Source organism: Formica exsecta, unplaced genomic scaffold, assembly GCF_003651465.1.
Source record: "Formica exsecta isolate Colony F162 unplaced genomic scaffold, ASM365146v1 scaffold878, whole genome shotgun sequence".
Lineage (NCBI taxonomy): Eukaryota > Metazoa > Arthropoda > Insecta > Hymenoptera > Formicidae > Formica > Formica exsecta.
Window position 1 is genome coordinate 58471 of NW_021853648.1, and position 10984 is coordinate 69454.

At 33.4% G+C, this 10984-nt stretch overlaps 1 protein-coding gene and 1 long non-coding RNA gene across 4 annotated transcripts in view; one reads left to right on the forward strand and one right to left on the reverse strand.

Moving 5' to 3' along the window:
• Positions 1–9103, forward strand: part of LOC115244899 (glycoprotein 3-alpha-L-fucosyltransferase A) — a 28410-nt gene extending 19307 nt beyond the window's left edge. For all 3 annotated transcript variants that reach the window (XM_029822912.1, XM_029822913.1, XM_029822914.1), the window contains 5 exons: positions 762–947; positions 1412–1636; positions 1808–1996; positions 2801–3036; positions 3452–9103. In XM_029822912.1, coding sequence (XP_029678772.1) covers positions 762–947; positions 1412–1636; positions 1808–1996; positions 2801–3036; positions 3452–3803 — 1188 coding nt within the window. In that variant the 3' untranslated portion in view covers positions 3804–9103. The remainder of the gene's footprint in view (positions 1–761; positions 948–1411; positions 1637–1807; positions 1997–2800; positions 3037–3451) is intronic.
• The window catches only part of LOC115244908, an 86244-nt gene that overhangs the window by 19031 nt on the left and 56229 nt on the right, over positions 1–10984 (reverse strand). The gene's annotated exons all lie outside the window — the stretch shown is intronic.

Here is a 10984-nt window from a genome sequence, read left to right on the forward strand (position 1 = left end):
ATTTAATTAATAATATTTGAATATTATTTGGAACGTCCTAATAATTAGTTTGAAGCTTATTTCGATAAGTAATCCATATTTGAATAATGTATTGAAAAGTATTGTATAAATAATATTCATAAAATAATGACAATCGAAATATCAAATTCATATTGTAGTATGCGTTAGTATGGCTTAATAGTTTAGCTGCCTGCAGTTGTATATGAATCTATTTTTTAATCATTTACACATTCGAGAGCGAAAAAGTTACCTCAACACTTTTTTGTCATTTTCTGCGGCATTTTGTAAAAAAAAAAAAAAATATCAAAGTGAAAGATGCTTTTGTGTTTACGCACACACGCATTATATCATATTTAGAGATAGTCATGCCATGTTTAATTAAACGCATGAATTTTTATGTTTGCTAATGGAAGTAACATAAGAAATATATATTTAAAACTTATCCGAATGAATAAAATTTGACAAAAATATAGAGCGAGTATAAAAGAATTATATAAATATTCGTGAAATTAGTTTCAATTAAGCCATATGCGATGATTTAAGTATTATAGATAGCAAGAAAGTGCAATGTATAAATCATTAATATCGTATTCACTATAAAATTTTTGAATGCAATATTGCTGCTAAAATCCTCCAGCTTAAGAACAAAAAATGATAGCGCGTCGCTCGGTAGCAGTTTCTTTAGTAGCAGCAGAGAATAATACACAATGCAATATAAAGATTATCTTTTCTGATATTTATATGTATATTTTCATTCAAAGGCATTCAATATAAATGGAACCAGTTTGGGCGAAAACTCGATAGACCTGGATCCAACGCGAAGACCTTGGTACATGAAAGGAGGAACCAGAAGACCTTTTCCGGCAAGGAGAGCTCGCAATACTGGCCGAAGATTGGCTCAATTGTGGCCCGAGGAAAATGTTTACGATGATCGTGTGACGAATCAGGTAATCATTGTAATTACAAATCAAGAATGTAAATATAAGAGATATTTACTTCTTTGAAAATCTCTGTTAAATTGAAGGATATCAAAAGATGTATATAACAGGATTTAAATGGTTCTTTGAAATACAAAAGTGATAAACATTTTTTTTTTTCTCCAATGTCATTAATATTTTTTAGATGCAACTATATGCTTTCATCCTTTGCGTATTATAATCGATATCAAGAGTTTAATTATAACATGACATTGAAATGCTCATTTAAATCTTGTCGTATATTTTATATCGTCGAATTATTTAACAGAGATATTCAAGTGTTCTATTTCCTCCGTGATTCCTCCTGTATATAAAAAGATTTACTTTTTGATAAATATTTCGCGCAAGATTTTTCCTAAATCTAAACATAAAAGTGTGTACTCGATATATCAAACGATTCTGTGCATATCTTAATGTCGTAAGTATTTTTGCAGTTAATGTTCCTGCCGCCCGATTACAATAGAACAGGCGGCGAGCATCCGCTGAAGAAGATAATGATTCCTCACGGAATGGCCGAGGCCAAAGTCGGTCCTGACATTTTCTTCCAACAACGTTGCCCAGTGAATACCTGCACGATCGTCCGCGACAATCCGGACAGCGCCGATCTCATTCTATTTAAGGATTACATCACGCACGTGGGACGAAGATCTAACAGTCAGGTAACCCCGATGGAGTATCGATATTCTTACTACTCGGGAGAAAGCACGTCGCTTTCGCTTTCCGTCGTAATCGATCCGCCGTAAAGTCGCATTAACATAAATTACGCGAGCACAAAGAATCTATTCTTTCTTTTTCTTTCAAATGAAAATTATGCGATTTTTTTTTTGCAGGTGTGGATGCTGTATTTTTTAGAGTGCCCTTATCATACGCAGAGCGTCAAGAATGCCCTTATCAATTGGACCGCCACATATCGGCGTGACAGCGATATAGTGGCACCTTACGAGAGGTGGCAATATTATGATTCCAGTATCACACAGATTCCACAAACGTTTAATTATGCGGCAAACAAAACGAAAAAGGTAAGACAATTAATTGAGAGGATCTCGATAAAGACAATTTAATAGTCTGTGAATCAAAATGATTCCTAAGCACATTTGTATTTTCGTAGAATAAACTAAATTCGCCCAACTAATTACTATTTCTTTGTATTTCTTTAATTGAAATATTTATGTATTTAAGTCTTTTTCTCAGTGTACAATCATATAAAAAATAATTTATGAACCATAATACTATAATACCATAAAACCATCTCTTTAGAAACGAATGTCGAAAAAGGAAGCAGTTTTTATTTATTTAATTTTATTCAGTTATGAATTAAAGCGAGACCAATTTACCAAAGGAAAAGTATCAAAATTGACATATTATTTTATTTTTCGCCTCCAACCTTCTGAAAATTCAAAATAAAAATGTATATTAATATTTATTAGAAAATGCCTTTCTATTAAATTCTATTAAATTATATCTCAGTTTTAATAATATTATTTTACTTTCTTTTTTTGGGAGGGAAGAGGAAAATATTTTTTTTCCCGATTGGATGAAAATTCAGATTTGAAATATGGTTTTCTAAAACCGATACACTATATCAATTCTCCGTTGAAAATAGAAACGTTGTCTCGGTTTTAAATAGACATTAAATTCAGATTCTCTTGAGAAGTGAAAGAGGGGCACAGCAATATTCGATAGAGAACTTCTCTTCACTATTTTCTGTACTCTACTTTCTCGGCACGTAAATAATGTATGCGTTATTTCCGTTCTTACGTGGTAAACACTATCGCACGTGATGTACAACACACTCGTCCTTTTCTGCATCGCTGTTTAATCAGGTCGCCTGGTTCGTTTCCAACTGCCATCCCCGAAATCAACGCATGAATTATGCCAGGGAACTCTCGAAATACATCCAGGTGGACATTTACGGTGCGTGCGGCAGTCTACGCTGTCCGCGATCGCAGTCGCAAACCTGCTTCGACATGCTCGACGAGGATTACAAATTCTATCTCGCGTTCGAGAACTCCAACTGCAAGGACTACATCACCGAAAAGTTCTTCGTCAACGGACTCGGGTATGTACAACGATGTTTATTACTTTCTCTCTCTCTCTCTCTTTCTCTCTGTTTCTCGATAAATAAATAGAGGCACGAGGTATTCCAACGAGAACCGTAAATGCAACTCGGTCGACCAAATGCTCGATCATTTCACCGAGACGTCGGCAACCTTTGCCAACTTTTGCGGCGTCGCGTGTTTCTCGAATAAGGCGGTTGCGTGCCAAGTGGCGTTACCTAGTCTCCCCTATTCACATAATAGACAGAAACGCGTGCGACTCTCATGCGGTTTTAATTAAGATCCCCAGTGGGAGAGCGAGTTCCGAGAGAAGGCTAGGCGTACCCGATGACACGTAAGGTCTCCTTCCACGAAAAAAATACGATGCTCCCTGAAATTATCATTTTTATCACGAGTCTATTTTTTCTTCCTTCGCAGACACAACGTGCTGCCCATTGTGATGGGTGCCCATCCGACTGATTACGCTCGCAGCGCGCCGTATCGTTCTTACATCCACGTGGACGAGTTCGAGTCGCCCAAGGAGCTCGCCGAGTACCTGCATCGGTTGGACCGCGACGACGATCTGTACAACTCGTACTTTCGCTGGAAGGGCACCGGCGAGTTCATCAACACGTACTTCTGGTGCCGGGTGTGCGCCATGCTGCACGACGACCGTCTGCCCAAGTATTACAAGGACGTGAACGAGTGGTGGCGGGGCGAGGGTGTTTGCACGACCAGCTCGTGGCGCGAGCACGACCTCACGCGTTCGCAGAGTCAGCGAAATACCTGAGGAGGAAGTCGAGCGAGGATACGATCGAGAGGCTCTTCCGGCGGGGCTACGGCGAGTTCCCGTGCGTGTTGTCCGCCCGACAACACCCCGTTGCTCAATATTCTACAAACAATTCCGATTCTTCCAAAATAGAACGATGCCGAGAAGAAGTTGAGCGATATCCAAGAGCGCGTCTCGCGTCTAACGAGCTAACTCGAGAGCGAATTGATTCCGTCGTATACGACAAGTGTTGGACAGAGTTACACACAGTTCTAAGACGAGACTTAGGCGATGCGTGATCTCGCGCGTCCCAGTTTCTCGCGAGTACTCTAGCCATCCTCCCCGAAGAAGGTATTAATAAGATCCTTCGTTAGCGAGATATGTTACGCAATTTTTTTCCACTCGGCTGTTTTTCGGAGCGTTTGAAAGTTTGTGCGTTTGTGCGATAAAAAAGAGAAATTCCTTTTGTAAATGAGTATGGTTATAGGTAAACTTTCCGTTTCAAAGATGGCAGTTTACGTGCCTAATCGTCAAATCTTCCAAAATAATGTTTCTATATGGTTTTTTTTTTTCCGAACAATAAGCTGAAGCGGAAATCACGAGGGGTAATTTCACAAAAATGGTCATGAGAGGCTGTTGAGGTCGTTTTATATCATGACAACGTTTGTACGGGGAGAGGAATTTGTGACGCTCGTAAAAATTTGAGGAGCCCGTTAAAGCGTAGCGGAGACACATTGTGTGACACATATTGTAAGAATAAAACGCGATATATTTGTTCTCTAGAAGGGCTCGATTCCCGCCGCACGTTTAATAATGAACGCAACTGTCCGATAAATAATGAAACTTTTCAGAATTAGAATCACGTTTGCTATTAAATATACGATGAGAATATACGAATTAATATATATATACGGAATTACATAGAATCATTGCGGATAATCTCCCAACTACATGTATATTAGAGGACCAAGTAACAAAAAACAGAATGATTATTTAAATCTCCAGATATCGATAATTTTGGCATTAATCGCTATCAAAAAAGATTTCTAAAGAATTTCTAAAGATTTCTAAAAATAAAGCCTCATATATATAAAAAAAATTTAATTTCGATTGGATCTTGATAAAAGTTTTAGTACAGGTTTAATTATGTGAATATTTGACGCTGGAAAATTTAAACACTCGTGAATTTTCCACAAAATTTTTACTAAATAAAAATTAATCGTAAATTTATCATAAAAGCTATAGTTGGGAGAACAGTTGATTGACCTAAAACGTATTGTACGAAGAATTGCAATTCGATAATTGAGAGAAAATAAGCAGCTGCGTGATTAGTGTGTGATTTAAGAAACAGCAGCGATTACATTCGTATGTGAACCATGTGTTTTGATGGGTTTTGTGAAGTATTAAAAAGTAATTCATGCGAGCTTTTAACGCGCGAAGAGAGAAAGCTCGTAGTCGCTTTTCGTAGAGAGCGACGATTACTGTTCAGTATTTAATATTATTGTTCCCTCTTGCATGATTCTTGCGAGAGAACTTTATCGTTGTATGTTGTGTAGGTGGCAGAAAAAATTCATGTGCATTCAAGTTGCATCACGTTTCTAGCAAAAAATTCTAGCGAGAACCTTACTTTTCCGACAATAATCATATTTCCTGCATATATGCTCACATCTGTGTACACGACTGCGAATTGTAAGGGATAAATTCACGAAGATCGAATGGATATAATTTTTGAATGCAACTAGAACGTTAATTAGCATACAATTGATAATTGCATTTATACTTTTATCTCGAAATAATGTACGTTATTTATTTCGCGAAACAGGATGCATTTGTTTCTAAACTTTGTAGCATTTGTCGACATAAATAACATTGCTTATATAATAAGCTCATGGGGTATCTAAGAGCTTTTCCCCGCAAATTCTCGAGTGTACACGAATTTGATTATTTAACAAGTCATCTCATCGAAGGTTTCTCGAAGTTCACGGAGAATCTAGTCAGGAAGAAGCTAACTTGAGGAGTATTTTCGAATAATTTATGATAATAGTATTATACGCAGAGCAAGAGTACCTGTTTGAATAATTCCTATACTATATTTTTCTTTAAATTGAATTAATCTTGAATTTAATTAATTAGACTACGAGGCATCGTCGCATAAAGTAATCGTATTCACTCCGTGGCTAGTGTCAATTCGAAAAACAACGACTTCCGCTTTGAACACTAGTCTAGCTCAAATGTAGCTCAAACTTGAACGGACCTTGGTCTAGAAAAAAGACAGAGGCACTGAAAAGACAAAACGCGGAGCAAAATATATATATATGAAAAAAAAAACGCACGTAATATATATGTAAAAATCACAATTGAGTCGCCACAAGGCAGATTTAACCATCGCACTCGAACGGTTCCTACATTATAAATTATTCACAGTGCGCACAAGCAGCAACTAGATATTTAGATAATTAACTTTAATTAAATAATTAGTCGAATGACCGTACAATTCAATACCGAGAGATCTTGAATAATATCTTGAATAATTTTGATTTCTTCTTTACCATGTCTTAGTAATATTTATGTAGATTTATATTTTTCATTTTCGATATTATTTTAGACGGGGATCATTAATTTTCACACCAATCGATATTTTATGTATGTATTTAATACAAGTTACTTAAATTAATTAAAATTCCATTTTTAATCGCTTTATATAAACGGTTCGCAGAAAAAAGCATATATACATCTGGTATTATAGTATTAGATCGATAATTTATTTATATTATTTAAATGTCACGTAAACTTAAATTTTTTTTGTAAGTTCGAGATTGACATTAATTTAATGATGTTAATTTATATAATAATGGAGAATTTCAACGATATTTTTATTCGCAATTGTTAAGTTTATTAACGATTGGTGCTGCTTGTAACGATTGGTGCTGCTGTACGACGTATATGAATAATTATACGGCGACAACGACGAACTCTTGATTTTCGAACGGCCAGGATAGTACCGAATAAGTACCGAAATATAGATACGTAGGCAAGTGAAAAAGGGCGCGAAAGAATAACGCTCGATGTCGAGATATATATATATATCTATATATATCCGTGGCGAAATATGTGATAATTAAATGTCTTTGAACATACCGTAATATTAGAGTCCCTCGATGTGTGTGCGTGTATTTAATTACGTACGACGTCTATTTTTAAGCGACCTCGATCGATATTTTTTTGTCCGCCCTAAATTCAGTAATAAATATGAGATGTGTTATTACTTATTCTCTCAATAATTGCCCGTTGTCAATCTAGATAGCACGATGATTTGTAAATAATAGCATGTACGAGAACATTATGATACTCCTGTATGTAAAGAAGAAAGAAAAATGTCACCGCATGTAACGTTGAATTTGTCGATCGTGATAGGTAACAAGGCTATGCGACACAGTATTTGCTTCGATACGTAAATTCGATTCAAGTAATCGTTATATCGGAACAAGAAAGAACAATCATTTTTTACAGTTCTTTTGATATTTATGATATGATTATCTGAGAAATTACACATCACAGTTTTGAGAAATTTGAAGTTAAATAGTAAAAAAGTATTATTTTTTTTAACGCTAATATATATTTTATTTTGCTTTAAATTATGCTATATATATAAAAAAAAATTTTGTTCTCCGTAAAATTAAATATGGATATTAGAATTTTCTAAAAAAAAAAATGTCTAAAGATTAAGATTAATAAAATTTTTGTGATCAACTATGTGTCTCTATATATTATGTCGCGGGAAGATTATAATTAATTCTACGGTTGTAAAATTATTTTATAATGGTTAGTTATTATCGCAAAATTTTTTAAATTGGCATCATGGTATATTAATTTTTAAATTTATCAATTTGAATTTGTTAGTTTTGACACTAGATTTGTATTTATTGTTAGCGATATAAAGAAAAATAATATTTATATTTGAATAAATGTAAAACATTAAAAAATATTTGATAGACTATCTGTGATGTTTAATGATTTAATTTACAACTCTCTCATAATAGACGCGCAATATGTTTAATAAAAAAAATTTATAATCTTAAAAATGAAATCTTAATTAATAAAAGTTTATTAATTTTAATGTTTACATGTTCTTTTTGAAAATCAAGCATTCTGTGATGCAATATATTTAATTTTAGATAGAATAAAACTTTTCCGACACGTATTAAACTTGCGTAGCTATAACATAGTAAAGTACTTTAAAGTAGCCATTTTTTTATATGACTCTACCCTAAAATTATTTAATATTGTGATATAACACAGCATTTTGTTAGCCAAAATTGTATTCTAAATTTAAAATTGTATTATAAAAAACTACAAGATTTAATGACTCTCTGTCTTGGGTTCAGAGAAAAAAAAAAAGTTAATTTTTGTCGAACCGTAATATCGTTCTATGTAACTCATTTCGAAATCAGAGTCATTACTCGGCTCGTGATATCGGAAAGATCAATATTGAACTCACAACAGAGTATACACTCAGTGCACATGTTTAATGCATATATTGACTCGACTTTATATACCGATTTCGAAATCATAGTTATAGCGAACTGAATTCACGTATTAATTTCGAAATCAGTTGTTTCGATGTAACAATTGTGCGGATCGATTTCACGCATCGATTTCGGAATCAAATACTACTTCGCACACTCTTAGTAGATAATGCATTCAAATCAATAATAAAAATTTGTAGATAAAAACGTGACGGAGAAAAAACGTGGCTCGTTCGGGCGGAAGCGCGCTTATTATTTTTTTTATCGAGCGAAGCCTGCGCTCAGCGAGTTACGATTAGTGCCATAATGTCCTAAGAATCGTGAAGATTAATCAAAAATCGTGTCAAGTCGTCTTAACCGTTACAAGTCCACGCGTACATCATTTTTCTGCATTTAAAAACGCGACGGACACTTCACACAGAAATTATTCTAATAATTTTAGGTACGCATTCGCGCATAAAAGTTAATCATGATACAAAATTATGCAAGTACTGGTAATTGTTCGTAATTTCGTTGTTTGAAGAAAAGAATGTGAGTTTCTGTCAAGCCATTTTTTTTTATGTATGTTCTTATTTTTATGCAATAAATCGCGACGACTGAGATTCGACGAGTAGCTCATTTTTTTTCTTTTTTTTCTTTAATGACTTGGAATGTTCCAGGATTCCGTTCATGCGTTTTGAATTTTGAATGATATTCTATTGAGCGCAGCAATTAAGTTCCATGTGTTCGTATCATACAATTGTATCAATATTTATGCGCGTTCCTGACCTAAGGAATAAAAACGAACGCTATTCTTAACTCCACTCTCTTTTTTATTTTCCAACCTTTCCTTTCAGATGCAAAGATTATCTAGAAGAGAAATGATTAATTTCTTTTCTCATTTTCAGATTGCGATATATAAAATATATCTACACTATTATATAGATTTTCTAAAAAGATGCGTGAAAAATCTATTAAAATTTTTATTCATAATAAAAGATAGCTAAATATAGAATTGGAAAGGCAAAAATATGAAAAATATAGAACGTAAATTAATATTGTACATAATAATATGAAAAATTTGTCAGAGAAAATAGTGGTTTACAATTGATATTATAACGTTATATATTGTAAAATATTGATCATTAAGTCTAAATATTATAGAAAAATAAATGCAAATAGAAAAATAAATAAACAGAAAAAATTAATTAATTTTCCTCCTCTTTGTCAAAGAATTTATCTATAAATACAAAAATATCCCAACCGTAAATCGAGAAATAATTTTAATTATGATGAGAAATTCGTAAGTAGATACCTTTGTGTATGAAATATCAAAGTAAAGAAAAGTAAAAAAAAAAAATCTTTGCGAATTAATACTAATAGCAGTATAAAAGGCAAATAAAAAGCTATACCTATGTATGCCGATTTCATGTGTCCATTATCTTACGTGCAAGCAGATACATAAGTATATAAACTTCAAAGGACTCACACACAAATGCATTTCGCGTATATGTATAGAGCACACACACACGTCGAAGGAAAATAAATATATCTTAAATCTTACTTTCGAAATAATTTACGTCAAATATATTTCTGCCGCAAAGAATTGCCTCTTTTAAAATTCATTCGCTCAGATATTTAACAGCAAAATATGTAATATTTATCAAAGCATTTGGTGGATTTTGTGCAGATTTGTAGGAACAAATGTCCTGATTGTGACAAAATAAATATGGATTCTATAAACATCCTGTACATGTCATATATCACATAGGTAAATACATATATTTACCCCTATCGCTATATAGGTCAGCACAGTTCGTCGAATTTTGGAGCGATTCGCAGGAGGATCTCTCTAAGTCTTTCCGCTGTGAAGACTCCTCTTTGATTATTTATCACGTGCAATGGAGAAATCCATTACACGTATCTGTGAACTATCTCAAATATGAAGATATATAGAAATAATTGTTGGGGTCAAATTAATAGAATTACCAGCGAGTAAAATTTACAAAATTTTTTCATCATATTCTCATCGCTAAATTAATTGTCCGAATATTCAACGATGGTAATATTTCTTCAATTTCATTTAATTGCCAAAATTAAGTGTATTTAGCGTAAAGTTAATTTGCTCGTGAGTAGATTTATCGAAACGCAAATGTAGAAAAGATAAGTATGCGAGTTAACGCACTAAAATACGCGAATATATTACAGACCATTTATGTCCGAAAGAGAGAAAGAAGATAGAGTAATGCTGTGCGTTATTCTAGCAACCCCGGAAAAGTGTTCGGCCACGCGTTCATACATAGCTGCATTTGTATATATGAGAAAAGCACATATCCCGCTACTAATGGGCAATCGATTAAACTTCCTCGACGTTTGCTTGAATTTTTCACCGTGCCCTTTTTTTTTCTTATAGAACTGCCCAGCAACCTCTGGTCAAACTTACAAAGAAAAATTTAACGCGGTAGAACAATTTATGGAGATTTACAATAAAATCCCTCATTTTCTTGAAACTGAAAAAAATTTTTTGTTTAATTGCATATAAAGTTGCATTTTATACTGTGTATTATTTTTATTATTATGTAATGATTAAATCATGTTAAATTTTGATACACATTATTTTTTATCCCTATTTTATATATTTAATATATAAATATAATTTATATATTTGATTTTATATACATATATATATAATTATAT